This window comes from Cryptomeria japonica, chromosome 7, assembly GCF_030272615.1.
Source record: "Cryptomeria japonica chromosome 7, Sugi_1.0, whole genome shotgun sequence".
NCBI classification, from domain to species: domain Eukaryota; kingdom Viridiplantae; phylum Streptophyta; class Pinopsida; order Cupressales; family Cupressaceae; genus Cryptomeria; species Cryptomeria japonica.
In genome coordinates, this window is record NC_081411.1 from 20,613,493 (window position 1) to 20,638,465 (window position 24,973).

General features: G+C 37.7%; 1 protein-coding gene across 1 annotated transcript in view; it reads right to left on the reverse strand.

Annotated features, from left to right (window-relative positions):
* LOC131056487 (DUF21 domain-containing protein At4g33700) overlaps nucleotides 1-24,730 on the reverse strand; it is a 98,534-nt gene extending 73,804 nt beyond the window's left edge. The window contains exon 1 of the mRNA XM_059208123.1: nucleotides 24,297-24,730. Within this exon, the coding sequence (XP_059064106.1) occupies nucleotides 24,297-24,474 (178 nt within the window). The 5' untranslated portion in view covers nucleotides 24,475-24,730. The remainder of the gene's footprint in view (nucleotides 1-24,296) is intronic.
* Between the last annotated feature and the right edge of the window lie 243 nt (nucleotides 24,731-24,973).

The following is a 24,973-nucleotide window of genomic DNA, read 5'->3' on the forward strand; positions in this document are numbered from 1 at the left end:
CAATTTAAAACAAATTTTAAATAAAAATTAAGGCCGACTTTGTTTAAATTATGAAAAATAAAACCCAAGCGCCCCAATTTAATTTTTATTTAAATTAATAATTAATTAATTTAACGCCTTTATAATTAAATTTTTTTTTTTCGATTTTCAAAAAGGCAAAATTAATTAATAAATGTTCATGCGCAATTTTAAATGCCAATTTTAATTAAATATTTCAAATTTCATCGATCTTAGCATTTAATATAATTTGAAAAATGTCATTAGCGCCAAAATTTGGGAGATGAAAAAATACAAACCATATCGCTCTGGTCCCTGGGAGAGGGACAGGAGCGAATTAGCATTTTAGCCTTGATTCTCTTGCCTTTTACGTTCAAAACCACCATCTCTACGTTGAAACTGGCATCTTTGTTGGGTATCTCGAGCTTGATTGATTCAACTTTGTGGATAAATGTCTCTTAAGGTCAATATCGCCCTGGTCCCTTGGTGAGGGACAGGAGCGAACCTTGTGTTCTCCTTGATCCTTGTTTCTTTGATCGCCAATCTATATCACAAGGCAAATAACAACGTTATCCCTTCACTCCACGCATACTTTACTCGTCCTTAACTAGGCACATTTGATGTTTGAATGATTTTCGCCCTGGTCCTTGCCTGAAGGACAGGAGCGATCCTTGGTGTCTTGGGCTCATCCTTGTTCCTATCAACTCGCAATTGCCTTCACAATGTAATTGCATTTGTAAGCTCAATCACACTTTGCCAATGCTTAAAACAATCTTCAACGGACTCGTCATGCATCCTTTTATTCATCCTTGGCATGGAATTTGTTTCAACTTGGCGAGAAATTGATTTAAGGAAGAAATCGCTCTGGTCCCTAGCTGAGGGACAGGAGCGCCTAGGCAAATATGGGCCTCACTTCGGTGTCTTACAATCTTCAATTTATCTTCAACGGGTTCGTTACACCTTCTTTGTTTTCCTCAAACTTAATATTCACTTGATCTTTGCCCAAAACTTGCCTTATAAGGAAATTCGCTCTGGTCCCTGGGAGAGGGACAGGAGCTACCATTAAAATTTGCCCTGGTCCCTGGCTGAGGGACAGGAGCGATTTTGCTTCTAGGGTCCATTTTCCTCATGATGACATTCCCAAGTTATATTCAACTGATAAGATGTACTTCCTTGGTTCTCCTCAAATCGCGAAATTGTTGAAATCTTGCAAGGACAAGGCAATGTTGGATTTTAAGCTTCTGTCCTTCAGTGAGGGACAGGAGCGATTTTTGCTCCTGGCAAATTTCCATGTTTGCGAAATTCTTCAAATTATATTCAACGGAAAGGACATGCCTCCCTCTATCTCCTCCAATCCAAAGATCGTCTTGATCCTGCAAGGACAGTAAAATTTTGAGAAACAAGCTCCGGTCCTTCAGTGAGGGACAGGAGAGATTTGTCCTAAAACTCCAAAAATTCCCCATTTTAAGCTTCAAGAATCTTCCAAATCTTTCAATTTGTGTTCAAACGCATCTCCTGGCGACCCTGCACAAGACAAATGAATCAAATTAACAATCAAGACGCATAAAACATCATTTTCGCCCTGGTCCCTGGGAGAGGGACAGGAGCGAACTTACTTCCACAGGCCAAAATATCACGATTTTAAGGGTCTAATCACTTGACAAGGTAAAATTAAGCCATTTCCAATACTCAAGATCAATTATTAAAATTTTCAAAATTTAGTCAAAATTCATTTGGACAAAATTCCATAATCCCATCATCAACACTTAGGCAAAATTTTGGGCTTACGTTCAAAATTCCAACTGAAACTAAACCAACCCTCTAGACCCCTGACGAATTCACTTTATTTCAAAATTGCATCCTACGGGAGGAAGCTCAACAAGCTCTCAAGGTTGACTGAACTCTGGCCTGAAAACATCAAAACGGAAACCCTAAGGCTTGACCCTAGTCCAGATGACCGACATACTAAACAAAACCCTAAAAAAAAGCGGAGAGAAAGGCGAGAAAGACAAGCAAAAAGAGGGGGTCCCCATTTTAATGGGGCGATGTGTGAAATGGTCACAACAGAACCCTACCTTTTTTTGCTTTCTGGGGTTTGCTTTCTGGGTTTTTAGGGTTTTGTCTGTTAGCCTTTGCATTTTGAGTGTCGCCGGGGGGATCACTAGGATGGCAGGCTCTGCTTGAGCCAGGGTGAGTCCACGGGGCCCCAGAATTAGGGTTTCTTTGAGAGTCTTCCTGAGGGCCTGGTTTTGCTCTTGTTGCTAATTGTGTCTTGCTCGGTGAGTATCATACTTGAAGGTCTGAGTTAGGTCAAATTGGTGAGTGATGAAGTCTAGAATGTCATCCTGATCTTCAAATACCCTGAAATTTGGCTAAGTCTGGAATGTCTTCTTGTTCCTGAAATTTGACTAAGTCTGGAAAACTGAAGAATCCTCCAAAAACTAGATTTTGCATTATAACTCCTGGAGGTCCGAAACCACTCTCAAACATCCTCACAGTATATATGGAATATAACTTAAAGTATAAGTTTCTTATACTTAAATGTTATATTCCATAAAATAATCCTGACGGAAAGGCTAAAATGTCAAAATTCGCTCCTGACCCTTCCAAAGGGTCCAGAGCGAAAATCCTTATACACCTCAATTTATCACTTGTCAAGACCAAATTCCTAGTTTTTAAGGCATGTTTGGAGGTGTTTTGAATGTTCTAGCCTGAGGAGTGACTGGAGGTGAAAAAATGAAGGATTTTAGCTAAAAAGATGAATTTCACTCCTGACCCTTCCAAAGGGTCTAGAGCGAAATTCTTGAAAACACTCATTTCTCCCTTGGACAAAGTCAAGATCTTAGTAGAGATGCAAGAGGAAGGAGTTATGTTTGCCTCCCAAAGAGGATTGGAGTTGGAAAAGTTAAGAATCAAGCCTAAAACATGATTTTCGCTCCTGACCCTTCCAAAGGGTCCAGAGTGAAAATCCTTGTAGCTCTTATCTTCTTCCCTGTCTTGGTTAGGCGTTGGCATGAAGGAGGATGAAGTGGAGTGTTCTTGCCTTGAGAGGGAGTTAGACATTTTGAAAGATGAGGATTTTGCCCAAAAGGTGAATTTCGCTCCTGACCCTTCCAAAGGGTCCAGGGCAAAATTCATTATATACTTCATTTGCTCCCTTGTTTTGGCTTGAAACCTTGCTCCTTAGGTGAAGAATGATCTATGTTAACTCCCAAATAAGATTGAAAGTTTGAAAATTGAACAAGCAAGCCTAAATCATGATTTTCGCTCCTGACCCTTCCAAAGGGTCCAGAGCGAAATTCCTTGCAAACCTATATTTTTAACCTTGCTTGGGCTTAAAACCTTGTTCCTAGGGCGAAGAGAGATGAGTTTTTACCTTGCAATGAAGGTTGGGATTGAAAGAATGATGATTTTGGTCTAGAAAGGGAAATTCGCTCCTGACCCTTCCAAAGGGTCCAGAGCGAAAATCCTAAAACCCATCCTTTTCTCCAAGATTTGTGCCAAGCCATGCCTAGACCAAGGTGAGGGATGCCCTTGAGATTGCCCTTGAATTGATTGTTGTCTCATAAAAATTATGATTTTGGGCTAGAAAGGGAAATTCGCCCCTGACCCTTCCAAAGGGTCCAGGGCAAAATTGTACAAAACCTATCTTTTCCCTTAAATTATGCCAAATCTAGTGAGGATCAAGATCAAAGAAGGCCTTAAGAATGACTACAAATTGCCAATGATTATCAAGTTTGAGAGAATTGAGCCAAATAATGAAAATCGCTCCTGACCCTTCCAGAGGGTCCAGGACGAAAATTCTTCAATCACCTATTTTTTTTCTTGCAAAATCAAGTCAAGCTTGGGTTTTTATAGCTTGGATGAGAGAGGAGAAGTGTTTTCTTCCCTTGAGAGGTGGATTCAAGTTAAAATGATGGAGGAATAAGCTCAAAACAAGAAATTCACTCCTGACCCTCCTAAAGGGTCCAGAGCGAAATTCCCAATTTCACCTAAATTGCTCATGATAAAGACCAGGAGATGGATTCCCAGACCTTGGCAGAGAGAGGACTAGTGTATGCTTGCCTTCGAAGGCATTTTGGAGTAGAGGCATGACAGATAATGAGCCAGGAATGCAAAATTTGCTCCTGACCCTCCCAAAGGGTCTAGGGCGAAATTCTTATAGGCCCTGTCTCTGGGGAGAATCTTGAGCAAGCTTCATTTTAATATCTTTTGTTGATGATTTAAGGTGTAAAATACTATGTTGAAATGAATTTATTATGTGTCCTTAATCATCTTTTGGTTTTTTTTGCAGATGAAAGAAGACCAGGCCAAGACAGGGACGACCTTCTCCAGTCCAGCATCATTAGGGACGGCCTCTTCTAGTCCGGCATCATCGAGGACGACCAATTCGTCAGCTACCTCCAGAACCTTCACTTCGCCACACTAAGGAACCACAAGATGACAATGAAAGGCGATGCCAGCATTTCAAGGAAAGGTACACCATCCGTCCTGCACATCAAAGACAAAGGAGGTTAAAGCAAGGGTTCGTTGAAGAAGCAGATAGTTTTAGAAGAGATAGTTTCAAAAGAGTTAATTAAATTTAGCTTCTCAGCATCATCAAATTGAACATCTACCAAGTTACAAGTGTCAAACAAGGTGGCATCCCAGTCATCACTCCTCCAATCAGATTGGTCCACCTCAATGTGTCCAGATTCAATGTACCTGACTCATCAAAGATGACACTAACTTCGATGTACCTACCCCGGTTATCCATTGGTCGAATATTCCAGAGAAGACATGTGTCCAAATAATGCAATTATTTCATTGGCCAAAGTTGAGTTTGTTGTAACAAACCTGAATTAGGGTTTTCATTGTAAAATCTCGACCATTGATCTCAAATTGATTTGAGCCATTGAATTGTATTGTGAGCACTATATAAGCCTTGGCTCCCCATTTGTGAAGGCTAATAGCTAGAAGGTTAATAGTTAGTTCATAGAGGTTAGAATAGCTAATAGTGAATAGTCAAAGAGTAGGAAATAGTTAGAGTAGAATAGAAAGAGAAGGCAAAGATTGTTGCCAAGATATTGTTGTAAAAGATTTGTAAGCTTCATTGAAGAAATGGTGAATTCTATGGGTCGATTCAACAATTTGCATGGTCTATATACTTCTCAAATTTGATTTCATGTTATTAGATGAGTGGAAGAAATGTGTATGATCGATGGTGAAATTTGTATATCCATACTACTAGCAGTTTGTTGATTGCAGACTTGCCTTGTGTAGTCAACCGGAATCATTCAGCTTAAGCTTAACTTCAATTGTCGCTTCTTCATTGATATGCATCAGCTTGATGGTGTCCATGCCTGTAGCGGTGATCTGAACATCATAAAGCTTTCGTTAGAAGATCGCACTAACCTTGTGGAGATGGTCCTGGGATGTCAAAACAAGACTTAGTTAGAATTTCATCAAAGGTCATTCATTACTCTTACATTCTTAGTATTAGAAATAGATCCTGTTTCAACCCTTCTCCTTTTTCCTTTTTTTTCAAAATCTAGGACCAGTAAAATCTCACATTCCAGCAATATCCAAAGCAAATCAGACATTCAGGCAGTCAAACGTAAGTCCCCTTGTGATTCCAGCAAGATCACATCATACCACGAAGAGCTTATCCACACGTAGAGAACCTACATACAAGAACCTTGGAGTTGTCTCGATTGATCCTTTGGCGAGATCTTCAGCAGTCGGGAACTTTGTTCAAGAGAGGATAAGGTACCTTTAGGTATTTTATTCTGTGTTCGCATGTGTACAAAAGACACATCAACAAGACCCTATATATCAGAACCTTGGAGTTACTCCAATTGATCCATCGGCGAGATCTTCAGCAGTCGGGAAACTTTGTTCAAGAGAGGATAAGATACCTTGGTATTTTATTCTGTGTTCGCATGTGCATGAAAAACACATCAACAGTTGGCAAAGGTCATTTTGGGTAGTTGTTTTAATGATGCATCATAGTTTCCTTTCCAACACGGCATGCAAACAGGCTCCACCATCGCAGTTGAGTTCCAAAATGGAAATTTCTTTTAATGCCTTGAGTTGTGCGTCATGATTTGGAATATTCTTTCTTAAGTTGTCAACTTGCCAACTTTCCATTTTTTTGAATTTTGGAGGGATTTTTGAAAGTTTGGCTTAAGATTATTTTTATCCATCCACTTGGCAAAAAAACCCTAGGAGAGAACTTTTGGAGAGAGAATCTTTGACTTAGGAAGAATTTTCATGAAAAAAAAAATTTCGAACGTTCCTTGCTCTGGAGGATATTTTCAATGATTTTCCGCCATCTCCTATTTTTTAGGAACTTTCCAAAATTAGGGTTCCAGGTTCCAAGTTCTAAGAGAGAGAATTCTTTCATGAATCCAAATCTAAAAGAATTTTGAAATTTGGATGTGATTTGATGCTTAAAAATGGAATTTTTGAAATTTGGATGTGATTTGATGCTTTCAATGGATTTTTTAAAAAAAATCCCGAGGGGATTTTTTTGGTGTTCAATTCATCCTCAACTCTCAATTTCCTCTTTGCCTTGGAAAATTTCATCTTTGACCTGGGCATGGAATCCTCACCATGGAGGAATTTCAATTTGTTTTTCCAAGACATTTTGGATTTGGCGCCTACCATTCCCCTTGGGCACTATTTTCAATTGATGGTGGAATTTCATTATTTTCAAGTTTTCCATGCCTTGAACATGTTAGCGCCCTACCTGGTTCTTGGGCATTGTTTCATGCTTGTGAAGGAATTTAGCGTTTTCCACATTTTCCTTAGAACTATCATTTTGGCGCCACAACTGACTCTTGGGCGCTAAAATCACAATGTGGTGGAATTTCAACATTTCAACACTTTCCACAGCTACCTCATTCTAGCGCCTTTCTCCACACTTGAGTGCCATTTCACTATGTTGAAAGAAATTTGCAAATTTTAAGTTTTCCTTGACCTCACCTGTTTGGTGCCCCTCCTGCTTCTTGGGCGCTATTTTCATATTGTCAAGGAATTTCATCATTTTTATACTTTCCATGGCTACCTTGTTTTGGCGCCCCTGACCTTCCTTGGGCATCATTTCACTGTGTTGAGGGAATTTCACATTTGTTTTTCATTTTCCATGACAAACCTTGTTTGGCACCAGACTCTTGACTAGGGCGCTAATTTAACTTGATTAAGGAATTTTGTCATTTCTCGAGTTTCCATGACAAACCTATTTGGGTGCCTACCTGGCTTTTGGGCACCATTTTGCCTTGGTGATGGAATTTGACCATTTTTACTTTGATGAAGGAATTGACTTGCTCTTCTCCAAGCTTAGTCAAATTTGAATGTTTCTAGATTCAAGATGCTATTTTAGGAACTGAGGTGATTTTTACCAGACTTAAAAGATTTTCCATGTTTTCCACTTCTAGAATGGATGCCCATACTTAGCCATTTTTTGATCCTTTGAGCCTGCTTTTTGACTTTTCCCAATTTGGAATGTTCAGGAATACTTGGTCTTTAGTGTCTTCTTGTGAAGAAACTGCCAAAAAAGACTTTCCAAAAATAGAAAGTGTTTTAAAATATCAGAGTTAAAGCAAAACAGGACATAGGGACACTTACTAAAAATAGAAACTTACTAAAAGTAGAAATTCCTAAAAATAGAAATTACTAAAAATAGTAAGTTTGATTTTTGGCGAAACAAAGACAATCCGGGAGGCAATGAAATCCTTAAAAAATAGGAACTTTCTAGCTCAGAATTCGCTCAAATTTCATTGGGAGGTTCCTCAAAGGGTCCTGATTCCAATGTGGTGTTCAGTTTTTAAAAACCCTAAAATCTAGGACTGAAGGAAAAAAATCTAAAACTGACATAATGAGCCCTAGACTTAGCCAAAATTGGCCAGACGAAAAGCAAACTTGATCAAATTGACCCCCAAACACTTGCAAATAAAGAGGACCGATGAGACCGCCGCGAAAAGACCCAAAAACCAGAACCAAAAGACCAAGAGGGCCCCAAAAGTAGGGGGGTCCCCATTTGGAATGGGGTGATGTGTGATTAGGTCACAACACTACTATGCATCATGCACCATGCCATCTCCATGATAGTCCTATTACATCTTTCAACCACTCCATTTTGTTGAGCATACAATGCAATTAATTAGCACTAAATATGTTTTTTTTATAAAATTCTTTGAAATGAGTGGAAGTGAATTCCCCCCATTATCAAACTACAAAATCTTGATCCATCATCATGTGAACGTTTCCAACAAACTTGAATTTCACAAAGGCACCATAGCAATCAAACTTCATCAAGTAAACCCACATCTTTCTAGAGAAATTATCCATCAAAACCAGAAATGCCTCAAACTTTGACAATTAGTGATTTTTAGGAAGGCTCGCAAACATATACATGAATGAGAACCAAAATCCCATTAGCATGCCATGCACCTTCTACAGGAAACGATTTCCTTTTCTTCTTTCCAATCAAACACTTAGCACACAAATTTTGTTTTCCTTGTATAGAGACCAGCTCATGAATCATATGGCTTGAACTGAGTTTAGCCAAATATTGAAGATTTAAATGACCATATCTTTCATGCTGAAGAACAATGGCATTATCTTCAACAGTTAAGGCATGCAAATTAGTTGTAGCATGGTCAACAAGCTTATACAAGCCTCCTTGCTCAATTCCTAGAGAAACAACTTTGTCACGTCAAACATAATGCACTTGTTTTCTCAAAACTTGACTTGTGTGTCAAGGTTTTTAGCAAGTTGACTGACAGATAATAATTTTTTGGTCATGGCAGGAACATATCTAACATTGTGTATTAATATTTTTAGAGAATCATTTAGTACAATCCTATGGTCTGTCATCACCAAGTGAAATTGTATTCATATGACTAGAACCAAAAAGGAACTAATGAACTTGGCGTACCAATCATTTTGACATGTGAACTATTTGGTTGCCCTTAAACCAAAGAACCAACAATTGTTCTCAATGTTGTCTAAAGAAGAAGCCACAAGAGCAAAATCACCATTTCAACCATGCTCTTCCTCAACATCAGCGATATTAATTTCACCATGCTTCTTTCAAGATAGATTGTACAACCTTTTCTTGCACTTTTCCTAAACATGTCCAAATTTGTTACAATAAAAATATTTCAATTTTTTCTTCGGTTTAGTGTAAGAAGTGTTGCCAAAAAAAATTGAGATTTTCTCCTAAACTAAGTGTAATGTCCTCTTCTTGCACCTAGTCAATTTGAGGTTTCCATTAGTCTATTCCTGAGTCCCCATAGGCTTAGTGGACGTGGTTAGGGGACTCAATGTCCTGAGGAGAGCTCTAGCAGGTATTTTTAGTGTTCCAGCAAAGTTTCTATTTTTCACACATGGTTATTTTTAGTACATGCTATTTTTAGCACTTGGTATTGGCTACGATCTCCTCTTAGTTCAAAGTGCATAAATATTTTCCAATTTACTGCCTTAGTGAGTTCTAAAGTTGACAAGCTGATATGTGATTTATTTCGCTCAGGTGTTCTTTTATAAGTTACTTTTGTTAATGTTTTGTAGCAGGAGACTTCATTATACCAGCAATGTTTGTGCAAACTTCTTGTTGATGTTTACCTTGTTGTCAAGTCTTCTCAGTTCAACTATATTGTGCCATTTTCCTTCATTCCTTTGCTCCTTTTATGAGCTCTGTGTTCGATTCTTTTTTCTATGGTTTCTCTCAATGCTTCAAAGACGATTGGAAGTGTAACAACTCTCTATGATAACCATCACCTTGCATTTTGTATTGCTAGAGTCTTCATGGGAGTTTCGTGCTTGCTGGCAGCGTCTTCTATCTTTTACGAAATTCATCCAGCAAGAGGTTCGTTTGAGATGTCCATGTGGCTCATCATGGTGACGGATCCTGGAACGGCATGGATTGTAACTGTCGTTAAGCATTTTGCGTGCTTCAAGCCTTGGCATTTCGGTTACCTTCAAGATAGATATTTTGAGCTATGTCTAGTCTTTAAAAGGCGTGTTAGCAGAAGGTGTTCGTGTGTGTGAAGTCCAAAAGAGAGACTATATTAAAATCTGCAACTGTGATCATTGGGGCCATGAGTTTTTTTGATAGTATCTACTTCAGCAATTTCTATATCTTCTTTAGCCTTTTGTATATGATTGGTGAATGATCATTTCTTGTCGCAGAGAGTTAATATGTTGTATGAAGCTAGCAGGCTTTACTTGAACTGTTAATAGGCTTCTAATGTTGATTGTTAAGTGTAAACAATCTCTTTTAGACTATTGCCTGATTAAGCTTGAGAACATTGTATTCAGATTTGTGCTTTCAATAAAGGATCGATTTTTGGTGTGGCTGGGTTTTTCACCCTCATGTGGAGGGTTTTCCCATGATAAATATTTGTGTATTTTGTTCTCGTGTGATTTTGAATCTCAGATTTCTAGTTTTTGCTTTTCTGGTTCTAAATTTAGCAACTTTATAACTAACTAAAGAGTGATGTGTTCATAAAGTGTTCCCCTATTCCTGCACCTAGGGATGAAGGCCACTTTAAGTTGTTTTTAAAAAGATAATTCTAACTTTATAAAGAGGACAATAAATATTTTGATTCACCCATGTACAATTGTCTAAAATATTTCTGGAGCATGTATTGGCCTTATCAAAAGTTGAAGTTTGACTTTTAGCAAGCAGGTTCACAGTTTTACTTGTCTATTCTACTTTAACAGGATTGTGGAGCAAACGGAACAATAAAGTTATGAAACACGGGAATATAAATTACTTGCAAGATTTTAGAATGATAGAGCTTTATCACCAATTCTCAAATATGCAATAAGTACAATATCATCATAGCGGTCCCCGGACTATGAACAACAAATGCACATATATAATAGACCAATGTTGGTTAAGGCTACCAACTGTCAGTAAATACTAACCCACAACTAGCAGCAGGTCGGGGACTAACACATGTAAATACAAAATATACTTATTTATTAAATAGCCAACAATAACAATTTACTTTATTCTTTGTCAACTACATCAGCGCCCCCCCCCCCCGCCAAAGAAAAAAAAAGTTGTCTTCCAAATGACAAAAACAAAATTAGTTGTACACAAGAAGACTAAAGAAAGGATCACTAGGAGGAGCAAGATGAGAAGACTATGAATATTTTGTCATTGATGTCAAAGGTTGATGATCAAGGTCGTATAAATTTGGAGGATCACTCAAAGTAATAAAAGAATTGGAATGAAATATCAAACCATTGATTATTCATCAGATCTTCTTGAGCTATTTGGTTACTTGGTTATCTGGTTGAGCTACTTGGTTGCATGCTTGAGCTACTTGGCTGTTTGCTTGAGCTGGTTGGTTGTTTGCTTAAGCTGGCTGCTTGTCTAGCTCAGATTGCCATGTCACTGTTGATTATTCATAAGGTTAATGCTTTTTAGACATGTTGTTTTAAAGAGGTACGACTTCCTTTTGTTCCTTTTGTTTGGGCTGCGATAATCTTTGGCATATGGCTACTAAAATAAATGAGCCTTCATCACATATATTTAATGTTTTCTTAGACTGTGTCAAAAAATTAAGCTTGGCATCTTTGGTTGTAACAAAATTCATTAATTTATGCACCTGTTTTAAGTGTGGCAGCTTCAGTTTCTTCCTTTGTAACGTTTGTTATTGCATCTCAGTTAAGAGCTTCTTAACAAGATTCCTAGCTCGATACTATTTGCAGAAAAAGACAAACATTATTAGTGAGAGAGATGATGATATTGGCTTATCAGGATTATTTCAAATATATAGTGGGCAATTCCCTTATGACTACGATTATATACAGTGGACTGGGTTGTCGTGGATTTAGAATTCATGCAAGCTATTTTGGGTGTGCATTGAATATTCATTCAATGACTTAATGGTGAGACACATTGATGGGAGAAAGACATGAGGATAGCAGTTACGAAAATTCTGCCACAATTTTTTTTTAAAAAAGGATTTAATGAAATTGGAGGAGTTATGTTGTGATGCATCTAAGGGGAGTTTAGATTAGCGTATACTCTGAGAGTGATTTCTTGAGTGACTATAGATTGAAGAAGCCTGGTGTATAAAGAAATAGATACTTCAGCCTAATCTTTTTGAAGGATGCACTGTAATTAGAGTCGATTTTCTGAAGGGTAGAGTTTCTCAGCTGTAGCGCTTGGTATTCGCGTTGACTGTGTCTTTTATTGGGAGAAGTAATTTCGACCTGTATAGTGTTGGAGACAATATGGTGCTTCAGCTTTTGAATAAAAAATGAGATCGCTAAAGGTGTGATGATATGATGTGACCAAGGCATGTCGGCATGAGGAATACGACACCTTGCTTCAGATTTATAATTGCAGGGTTTTATGCTAAGGTATTGAAGGAGCTGTGGGTCACTCTCATAATTATGTTATTCTGAGATGAAGTATATTTCTGAGTTGGTGCCTCAACTGATCGGAGTTGGTGCTTCAAGGAGGGTTGGTGCTCTTTGGGAGTTGGTGCTCACATGTAATTTGGATTGGTGCCTATTTTGTTAATAAAAGCTATTGTGTGCCATGGTTTTTTACCCAAAAGGATTTTCAACAAGAAATTTGGTGTTTGCATCTTGTTATTTGCTTTCTTAAAGTTTAATATGGTTTCATATTTTAAAAAGTTCAAAATACTGATTCACCCCCCCACCTCTTAGTATTTTCTGTGTGCATTTCAAAGACATCCCTGGATGTACTGAGTACATAGGTGTGGATGTTGGAGAGGGCTGCTAATAAAGTTGTTGAAGATGTTGGTTGGCCACCATCTCACACTCTTGGGCTACCTTCACCATGTGAGCAACCTCCATCAAGTGGTTCTTTGTCTTCTCTAACTCCAGCTCCTCCTATAACTTGCCCTTCATCTTCTCCAACTCCTGCTCATGTAACTTGCCCTTCACCTTCTCCTACTCCTCTTGTAACTTGCCCTTCATTGTTGTGACATTTTCACAAATCACCCCATTGCAAACGGGGACCCCCACTTTTTCTTTTTAGGTGGTCATTTTGTTAGTTTGCACAGTTTGGCAGTAGTTTCTTAAGTCGTTAGCCTTTGCTTGTGAGAAAAGATTAGTTTTATTAGGACAAGGTTGAGGAGGTGTGTGTTGTCAATCATCTAAATGTTTTCAATGGTGTTGTTGTGAAGTTTTCACACAGCGTCCCATTGCAAATGAGGACCCCCCACTTTTTGCTTCTAGAGTAGTGTTTAGGTGTCTGGTAACAATTTCTAGACTCGGTCTCTACAAGGAGATCATTCACACCTTTCCAATGACTGGGTTGAGTTTTGAAGTTCAATGATGAAAATAGAAGTTGAGAGGATAATCCTCAAGCAAATCTGCTAACATCCTCTCTTCAATGAATGAGAAGGGGCAATCAACCGATTCCACAAAATCATAAGCTACCCACACTTGCCCCAAAACTCGTCAAAAGTATAAGTTGTCAAAGGTTTGCTTAGGTGCTATCAAGGTTGCCTAAATATGATCAAGTTGTGGAATGATGTCAAGTATGACAATGTCGAGTGACCTAGAGAGATGAGCTAGAAGTGGCAAGAAACCTTGGATTTATGTGAGGAAATTAAAGGATGATTCATTGGCCAAACATCACCCCCTTTCTTAAGACCTAATCAAATATTAGAAGGATAAACACTAGGTAAAATTGAAAATCCCAAAGTCGGTTTGCCTCAGTAAATTAGTGAAATGTACACGAAGTGTTATCAAAGAGGATCGATAGATGAAGATCGGGAGAGTAGAGCACAAGAAGCAATGTGAAAATGAATAAAAGGAAGTCAAGATGGAATTATGGAATGAGAAAGAGCACAAGTGCAACTCACAATGAAACCCCTCTCCAAGAAGGATATGCAAGAACAAAGGAAAAGTCAAGGAAAGTATATGTAAGCTTTATAACTCGTTAAGATCCTTGAAATTCTTGCGAAGAGTTGAATTTTTCTCATGATTAACCAAAATCCACGACCTTCTTGGAGATTATCAACTTTATCCACGAGTTCTCAAAATTCATGACCTTGGCAAATCCACGCCTTGATGAGATCCACAATTTCATGACTTAGTGCTTAAAAGTGGCTTTGACAAGAAAGTTCGCCTCAAACCAACCTTACAACAATTTTATCCTTCACTAGGAGAAATCCACAACTTTGAGGTGAGGCAACAATTTTATCCTTCACTTGGAGAAATCCACGACTTTGAGGTTAGAATAGGGAGAGTTGTCGAAGGAGATTGGAATGCTTGAAAGGAGGATAAGTTAAGGCCTAAGCAATCATGGAACGGCTTAAAGCAAGGTGATTGAATGAGTGAAATTGAACATTTGATATCACTTCCTTTGACCCCTTGAAAGCCTGATCAGGCTTGAGGTCATTGTCATTGTCCCCTTGAAAGTTCAACCAGCTCTCAGTCATTTCTTTTGACCCCCTAAAAGCCCAATCAAGGTAGGATGCTCTTTGAATTTTGATTGAGGTGAGATGTTTGATGGTTTTGCAGCGATCTAAAAGACCTTGAACTTAGGCGAGAAAGGTTGATATTTTTGAGGCATTGTCATTGCCCCTTCTAATCCCCAACCTACCTCAAGACATTGTCATTGCTCTCCCAAAACCCCGACCTGCTTCAAATCACTTCCTTTGCCCTCCCAAAACCATGAACTTCCTTTACCTACCTAGATCCCCAATCTGTTTTAAGTCACTTCCTTTGCCCAGTCAAAAGCCCAACCATTCCTAGGGCACTAGCAATGCCTTCCTTAATCCATGACAAGAGAGAAGGGTGAATGATAGCGCCAGCATAAGAGAAGGGCCCTGCCCAAGAAATGAACATTTTAATTAGAATTTGAATTAAGGCACAAGTCGGCCTTCTTATTGGAAAATGAAATTTAGAATTGCAAAAAAACATTAAATGAAATAAAACAAGCCGGCCTAACTCAATCAAAGGACACACCCTTTCAGCAAATATAAAGAGTGAACTGATAATTTCATTTGATCAATTATCATTTGCAAATTGATTCTAAGGGACAGCGATTATCATAGACAATTCAGCGAATTCCTCCAGTCAATCATCGAACTCTTCATTCATCTGCGGGTTGCCACAAAGATATATAACAATTTTGAAGCAAATCCCAAATCCCAAAGAGTAAACTTGTGCAAATTCTACAGACCAGAAGGCAAATCAGACCTGAGGCAACTTCTAAGCTAGTGATTTCAACAAATTTGGGGGAACATTTCAATACTTTTAAGTATGATCTTGCTGAGGGGAGGTCTTATCTTTATTACTGGATTTGATGGGGTTGATATTATTCTTATTCATGATTTGAGAACATTATATTTCTGATATTTTGATCTCAATGTATTGTTTTTTTTCAGGTCAGCAAGGATCAAGAACCCAACATGAAGATCTACATTTGAAGGAAATATCAAAAGGGGGAGATCAACAACATCTAGGATGAAAAGCTCAAGGTTTTCAAACAAAGAAAGGCTTCTATCACACCAACCCTTATCAAGGTTAGAGCTTCAAGTCAAGCTAAGGGAGGCAAATCAAGGTTTGAATTGCACATTTATCAATCAAGCACATACATTGATGGATGCAAGAGGAGGATGTCACACCATGGAGACATCTAAAGAAAAGCACTAATAGGCAAAGAATACAGATCAACATAAAGCAAACACAAAAAGGGAGAAAATTTTGATAGTCTTGCATTTCCTTCGGAAATCCAAGGAAACTATCGGTATAAGAGGTAGATTCTTGAATGAGAATTACCTTATAAGGAGACATTCTATATGCAATTCCATATACATGGAGATACTTCCTCACATCAAGGCAAGCTACCCAAGTACATTCTAAACAAGGGAGTTATCCAAGGTGGGGGTTTCTAGTGAAGGGATTCAGAATCAAGGGAGATAATCTCAGAAGAGTTATCAAAGCTAGAAGATGATGCAATTTGGGAATATCTCCTACCTTCGTCTCATTCATTGATTGAGCTTGGAAATGTTGAGTATCAAGAGATATGCTTCAATTACCTACAACTTGTGATGAGTTTCAATGAGCTAGCTAAGGTGTCGCCCAGTCATCACTTATCCAATCACATCATTCTATGTTTAGGTGTCTAGATTCATTGCACCTAGCTCATTCAACGAGGCAGATAACTGCCACATGCAGGCACAAAGTTCGATGTACCTGCCCTCCTCATCTATTTGTGAATAATTCAGTGAAGGACATGTGTCCCACTCAATTTAATTTTGTCATTAATCAGGCATTAAATGCTTTGTAATGGGTGTAACAAACCCTAATTAGGGTTTCTATCTTTCAATCTTGGTCGTTGATGTGGGTTTGATCCTGGCCCTTCATTGTAATAAGCATAGTTGAGAAAATCGGACTCGGAAATGACTCGGCATGCCAAAAAAATTTAAGAACTCGGGGAAAAACTCGGCAACTTTATCAAACATTTCAAAGTAACATGTCGCCTACACTAGAACTCCCACCCCCCTACTATTTGAAGGGCTAGCCCCCTACTATTCTATACTTGTATTTTAAATATGATTCAAAAACACACATTTACACCAAATTTATAGAACATATATTGATTTTCATGATATATAAATCAAAGTTTGAGTTCAATACATAGCATAAACCAAAAAACAAGTGGATTATGCATAAAAAATTAAAAATGACTGTTATATTTTGTTTAAAATTTTAATTATAAAAAATGACTGTCAATATTAGGCAAGAAATGGATGTGCATTCAATGAGTTTTATATTGATTAACACTACATACATTATTCTTATGAAATAAATCGATGCTATCAAGGAGAAGTATATAGTTATCGAGCGTTGCACTAAACACCCAAAAATGTCTCCGTAACGAGTTGAAAAGTGAGTTAAAGATTAGGTTTTTGCAAGTTTGTTTCTTTTTCGTTTTATAGTGACGAGTTTTACCCCAATTTCATGCAAGTTTTGGCGATTTAAAGCACAAAAAATCACAATGAGTTTCAAAATAACTCGTCTGCGAATTATTGGGCGAATGACTAGCGGTGATGAAAGACCCGCGAGTACTCGCGAGTCTTTGGAAAAAGCGCAATTTTTTTCATCTATGGTAATAAGAGCACTATATAGGGCTCCACTTCTTCATTTGTAAAGATTAATAGTTCAAGAATAGTTGATAGTTAGTAGAGAAGCAACAAATAGATAGAATAAGGTAGGAGGAGAAGGCAAAGATTGTTGCCAAAACTTTGTTTTAAGCAGTATATTAATTTCATTGAAGATATGGCGAACTTTATGTGTTGATTCAACATTTCCATGGTCTCTACGTCTCATTTAATTTTCATGTTGCTTAGATGAATGGAAGAACCTTGTGCATGATCAAAGGTGAAATTCATACATCCATACTACTAACACTTTGCTGATAGTGAAGAGTCTTGCGTAGTCAACTGGATCCATCTTAGCCAATCTTAACTTCAATTGCTACTTCTTCATTGATATAAACCGTCTTGATGGTGTCCATGTCATTGGTAGCGATTTGAACATCATACGCTTACATTAGGAGATTGCACTAAACTTTGTGGAGTTGTTGCTTTGCATGGAAAAGCAAGGTCTAGTTGAGTTTCACCAGAGATTGTCCATCGCTCTTACATTCTTCGGATTAGGTTATCTTTCTCTACCCTTCATCCTTTTTCCATTTTTCAAATCAAGTTAATTTCCATGTTCCAGCCATATTCAAGCATTCGAGATTCAATGTAAGTCCACCTTGTGATTCCAGCAATATCACATATAACACACTGAGTCTATCCAAGGGCACATCAAGACCTGACATTCAGAACCTTGGAGTCACCTCCTATGATCACGCAGTTTAGCATAAGAGGGGATTTTGTTCAAGAGAGGATAGAATACTTAGTATTTATTTTGTGTTGCATACTGCATAAAACACTCATCAACAAGTTCCTACTTCAATAAGCCTATCCAACCAAGTTGAAAACCATAAAAATAGTAGAAACCCAAAATAAACAATATCCTCCATGCAAGGAGACCCGACAGATTTAGAATATGTTACTATGAGTTTTTGGATTAATGGCAAGCAACCTTAAAGAATAAACAAACAAACATCATTCCAATAGGGGAATCAAATACCTCCAAAGCATCCATATCATTAATACCAAAAGCAAAAAAAAGGTCCCACAGAAGTAGAAGGCATATTACATTGGGGATCTTCAATCCTCTCACAAATACTTGACATGTCTGTAATCATGTCTTGAACTCTCTTTATTAAAGCTTGAAAATCCATGGGAAAAACTCCACCATACCAAGAAGTTGCAAGAGGAATTTTAGCCAAAACTGAGTTGGAAAAGCTAGCTTCTGAGGCTTCAAGCGTAGTTTCATATGAGGAAATTTCATGCACAACTACATTCTGTAACCTCTACCTTTTGTCATCTAAACTGCCTATTGTCTCCAAGTTTGTATTCTACAATAAGTTAGGATTTGACACCTATTAATTGTGATCACCTCCTGATAGAAGCCCTCCATTACCCTGAACTGTATTACCATAAGATGGTGACTCTCCCCAACTACAAGACTACTCTCAATTCTCCTTTCCATCCATCACTCATAGAGTTTAAGTAAGGCTCACATTCTAATAAGGCAGCTGGAAAATTACAGAGAATCTCCAATAAAAGACCACAAAGGCCCCTTCATTGAGAAACCTCCTAAAATTGGACTTAAGGCATTCTTAACAAAAGTTACACCTACAAGGCCCAAACAGTAGACATGACTTCACTATTGAAGGTAGTAGGAGTCCTAAACTCCCATTTTAAAAAATGAGAATTTCTTGATTTCAAAAAAATCTAAAGCACTTCAGTAGAAGAAATGAGCCACAAAAATCTTTGAAAGGTGGAAGTTAAAAAGAATTTATGTTAGAAAATAATGGAAATGTATTTGAGATGTTGTTACCTGTAGAGTAGTTACAGCCATTTTGTTATATGTCAAGTAGTTGTAGTCACTAAGGCATCTCACATATCTACAAAATTGATTAATCAAACGTAAAACCTAAGTTGAAGGTGGGCATCCAACTGGGGAGAGTTATTGCTAAGTAGAATACATGCTGTAGATTTTATGTATCTCAACATGCTGTAGATTTTCTTCTGTATATTTGCAATGTCCCCCTTTTAGATTTTCCTGAAATTTCTGATTCTTTTGTAAATTTCTGATTTTTGCAACCAAGCAAAACTGAAAACAGCAGTGCAAATAGAAACAAGCAGCTCGATACTTCTTATCAAACCCTCAATAGCTGAAAACAGCAATCAAATGCCAAATGTAGATCCAAAACCCTAGCTAATTAGCATTAATACAATATTGCAAATCCTTGTAAGTAAAACATCAACTTCAAACAACAAATTCAAACCCTACTGATGCTGGTATGCAACTCCAAATTCATCAAGCACAACAAATCAAACTTGCAGATATCAAATTACAACAAACATACTATCTGATTTGGGAGTGATATGTTATGAATAGCCAATATAAAACCTTTTGACAACAATTATGCTCAATCTAAATAGTTTAGGCTCAAATACTTCAAGTATAAATGCTGATATGACTGGAAATGAATATATTGAATCCTCAATGGCAATTAATTAGCAAGTATGAAACTGTTGGATAGCAAAAACAATTAGATCTGAATCAAACATCAACTTGTAACCTATGTTCCACCATGTTTCCAGTACACGGGGATGGAGGAACACGTTTTGGGTATAAGATTTTTTGAGGCCATTTTTTAAAATGGCAAAGAGGACAGCTCTATATATATATATATGATAACATTGATAAAGCATTCATCATATTGACATATACATTATAGAATCCTTAAAACACAACAATAGAGTTCATATGAGAGTCGAGCAAATATATATTTAATTGCTTTCATAATTCATGTAAATGTGCATATGATATAAAATTGAAATATAGTAATACTGCATCGACAAAAATTCCCAAAGGCTACAAGTTTGCACTACAAATGTCAAAAATTGTAAAACATGGTGATGGAAAGTATGATGGCTGCCTCTAATCAATGCTGGTTTTTCCAACAACACCTTCAATCCCTATTGCTTTGTCTTTTTAACTTGGCTCCATATTTTTTTTTCATGTAAAAACAAAGTCAAATGCTACTCATGGAGTGTTATGTTTAGTCATGTTAGGGTTAGAGGGGCATGGGGACCACAAACATCATTTAAATTTTTTTTCTAAAGCTGGGCATTTTTTCAGTTTTTGAGCACTGGAAAAAAGGGGACAGCCAACCATCCCTAGGATGGTCAAGGGACATCTCAGACGTCCCCGACGCATCCCGGGGACAGCCAGTCATCCCCACTCTATCCCCCAGTCGTCCCCCCGTTTCAGAAACATTCCTGAAGTTCTAGCGAATTTTGGGGACAATCAAGAAATGTCTCCAAGCCGTCCCCTGTTCTCAAGACGTCCCCAGTGTAGGGACACAGGCAAAAAACCCCAGGGATGCATCCCTGTGTACCCTTGGTTGTAACCTTCTAAAAACTGATTTGACTTGATTTGCAATAACTAGAACAAACACATTAACTGATAGACAAGTTGGAAACACAATTTCAGACTTACAACAATTTATTTTTGTCCCACAAGAGGCTGTAGAGCTGTATGGCTGGCAGATCTGAGCAATGATGATCGGACTTATATGTTCACTGAAACACCCCAAAAAGGCATGTACGGCTGCTAGTATGTCTGAGGGTGAAGTGGTATAGCTGTACAGGACTGAACAGCTGCAGCAAGGGCTGGGCAAAGCCTGATCAGCAATAAATTGTGTTGGATCTGCCCTCCCAAGTTGGTGCACTCATTATGAATGTTGATCACATACCAAAAAATGCAATAAACAATGTATGGCAGATCCCTAATTGGCTCCAAATCTGAGCAATTATAATGAAAAGCAGACTTCTATGGTCACTGAAACACCCCAAAGAGGCCTGTACGGTGGCTAGCATGACTGGGGTGAAATGGTACAGCTGCAGCAAGGGCTGGGCAAAGCCTGAACAGCAATAAATTGTGTTTGATTTGCCCTTCCAAGTTGGTGCACTCGTTATGAATACCAATCACATGAAAAAATGCAATACATGATGTATGGCAGCTCCCTAATTGGGTCCAAATCTGATAAGGACCTCCAAGTATGATGACACACAGCTGTATGTGATGTAAATTGGCTGCAATTATGTCAAATAATGCTGCGCAGATGAGATACAATTGAACCAAAGATGTGGAAACCCTCCTTCAGATGCTGGCACCCCAAATTGGCAAAATGAACAACAATAAATGTTGATGAAACAGCAACAACAAACTCTGAAAAATCTGCAAAACAGTGATGTTGATGATATGCTTGCAAATATGAATCACTCCAAATTTTGAAGTGACCACAATCAACTCACATACAATTCCCAATGGAAATGCCAATGTTGGAGATTAGGGTTTTCATCCCTAAATCTGATAGTGAAAATCAAAGAGGGTTTTCATCCTCCAAGATCTCCAAACAACCAAGGGTTTTCACACTCAATTGAGATTTTGAACACGAAGCTCAAAATTCCTAAAAAAAATTGCTTTACAAAATGATGACAAGGTATGATGCTCAAATGAATCCAAGCACCCTCCCTATGTAGCACTCCAAAATGGGCCCACGAGTCCAAATTCCTTAAGCATTAAGAAATACTTTTTATTTAATTTTTAGTTTAAAGTATTTAAAAAGACATTTGTGTTTAAAACAATGTTTATTTTAATAGTAATACTATCGAGTTGCCCTTTAATTTAGAAAATTACCAAGCCCAACTAAAATAATATTATAAATTATTTCCCTTGCTTTATCCTTTAGCCTTTAGGAAATGGGGATAAGCTAGAGGTCTCCTCCATGTCTCTATTTTTGAAAAAAGAAACATGACAATATTCTCAGGCTACATTTGGCAAAAGTATGAGGCTTGGCACTAATTTTGGCCACTCATGGCATACGGTTTTCAGGTGGAGACAAATGTGTCTCCCCTTTGCCAAGTTCAGTTCCAAAATAAGGCAGAAAAGCAAGTCTAGACACAAAAAGAAGAAAGCAGTTGTGGGTGATATGAAGTGAGAAGTGCATAACATTAATAAAGAAGTAGATAAAGAAATAATGGCAATCAAACACTCACAAGCACAGAAAGAACACTACCCAAACCTAAGTATGAAGGAGGTAAAAGCCCTTTAAGCAAAGGTGAAGTGGCTCAATATTGGGAAAAAGAGATCACCAGGCTTCGGGTTAGCAGGAGCATTAGCAGGACCAGCAGTGCATTCTACTTCAGCCCCTTCGTACTCTCTACTTCAGCTCCAATGGAATCAAGAATGTATTCCTCATCCTAACTTGCCTCTAGTAGCCCTTAAAATATTGAGTTACCCTACTTGAGTTTCTTGTCAAAATGGATGCTGACTTGTTTAGAGAGGCAGATAAATGTAAACAACTATTTTGTAATTAGTTAAAGTATGCTGTGAAAATAAAGTTGAATATGGTTTTGTACGTTACACTCATTAACACCAATAGTATGTACACTAAATTAAAGTTTTGCTTAGTTGTTGTAACTTGTTCTAACCAACACATCCCTTGGCCAACTAACCTGCATGTATGACGAAGGTCAGGGAAGGGAGCTCTCATGTTGTCGGGTTGATATACACTATTGAATATCAATAAAGATGCAATTACATCAATTCTGTATGTCTAATCTTTGGTATGTTTCTTCTTTCTGAGATTACTATTGTATTCTTTAATTGTACAACACATCATTATAGAGGCATGTTCAGAGTGTCTCAAAATTCTTTGGGAAATTGGGACTGATGCCTTGAGAGGCTACAAATTCAAAAAATTGTAGTTGCTATTTGATCTTTCATGTGAATTTACACATTAATGACACAATATCTAGTAAGCATTGTTAGGTTCTAGCAAGGCAACTAGCTTGATGTTTACCATTCCAAAAGTAATTACAGCCAGTCAGGTTAGAAGTTCAAGATGTTTTCCTGTGTTAAGGCATTTGATATACATGCGAATTCTCAATCAAGCTAGAAGTAGTTATTTGTTCATGAGTAAATATGTTATTTATAGTGCTTTCTTTATACCTTTCAAAGTAGATTTAGGAATTTGCCCCATGTTAAAGTTCATACATGATTACTGTCATCCAAAGGCCGTGTCCAAACGAACTTTGCAAATTCGAGCTGGTCCTGTTCTACAACAGTTTTCTAGGACCAAAAGTTAGGTGAATTTTCCAACTGGAGGTTTACCTATATTCACTGCAAACGGCACTAAGAAATATTAAAATTAGCCAAACCCTAATAGATAATATGGAATCACCATGGGTATCCAATATTTCAAATCGCTTAGCATATATGATTATACGAGCCAAATTATACAGTATTAGCAAACTCTGACAACCATGGTCAAGGTTTCCAAACCATTTTATTTTTACGGTTTTAATCATTTTACTTTGCAAGTTTGCAGTCATTTCCCTGCAAGTACTCTAAAAGTCTGTACGCTTAAATTTCACCGATTTTCAGTCCTGTACACAGATTCTAAGAAAGCCTAGAATTATACTCTAAATATTTTATTTCCTTAAATACTGATGTAGTTAAACTTCTACCAGAGTTTACCAAATTACTTCAAAATTGACGAAGACATTAAACATTTGACTGCAGATTCCTTGACTACTTCTCATTATAGGTACTATATTCAAAAACATCGCTCCGTTCTGGAGGTCCAGCCAAAACTTCAAATAAATTTGCCGTAATTGCCAATGCATATAGAAAAGCAAACAATCGTTTACCGCTGATTACTATGCGACTTCTCAGTTAGCCTAGAATCCATCAAATCGTAGAACAGCCTTAAAGATTTCAGTTCCCTAAACTCTAGTGCAGCTAAATTTCCAACCAAATTTACCCTCATTTCCCCACCGTACAGAAATGAAATAACCCTTCGTCGCCAATTCTTCTACTACTTCTCGGTTAACCCAAAAACTATTAAAGATTAGAAAGGCATAAAAATTTCATTGCCCTAGACACTGAACTGTCTAAAGTTCAGCTAAATTTGCCTCAATTACCACAAAAGACAAGAAAAGGAGGCGATATTTTGCATCCGGTACCTCTGCAATTCTCATTAAATCGAATTTCAACACCTGAGCTTGTTTCCTATTAATCCTCAGATCAGATATAAAGAATTGACTTCACTAAACTAATCCAGCTAAAATTTCCCTAAGTTCACCCTCTAATAATCACTGTGCTCGAATCCATACCTGCTTGCTTGCGATCCTGCGGCTGTCCAGACTTGAGCAGCACCTCCAAATCCACCAAACTGAGCGACATAAGGCCGAGCGTCAGCCCGGACATCATTCCAGCAAAAAGCACCAGCAAAAAACATATCAGCACATAAATCCAGAACATCGACGTGCAGCATTCATACTGCACAGCCATCCTCGAAACTTTAAAACCTTCGGATTTCTCGCTGCTCCAAATTCTCCTCCTTATAATAATGATGGAATACAAATGGTCGGAGATAAAAAAAAATACGTGTCAGATAATCACTGTGCACTGGTCTTCCTTCGAATACTCTTCAATTATTTCCATTTGCAGAGAGCTTTGATTATGATTTCTTTGAAGTTCCTAGGAACCAGATGCTTTTAAGAACAACTAATGCAGGGGACGTAGAAGAGGAAAGCGTAATGAAAAAGCCGTGTACGTTACGTGTCCGTAGAGGAGGTGACATGGCTATAATTAGCCGTAACTTAACAAGTCAAAAAACTTGACTGTAGCTTGTCTCATATTGGGAAATATCTTGGAAAAAATCAAAATATTCCTACGTTAATATAGTATTTCTATGCATGCCGATCGTGGCTAATAAACCAAACTATTTTGTACTTTTGTGTACATTCTTTCTATTTTTTTAATGTAATATTTTAATGTTACTATTAAT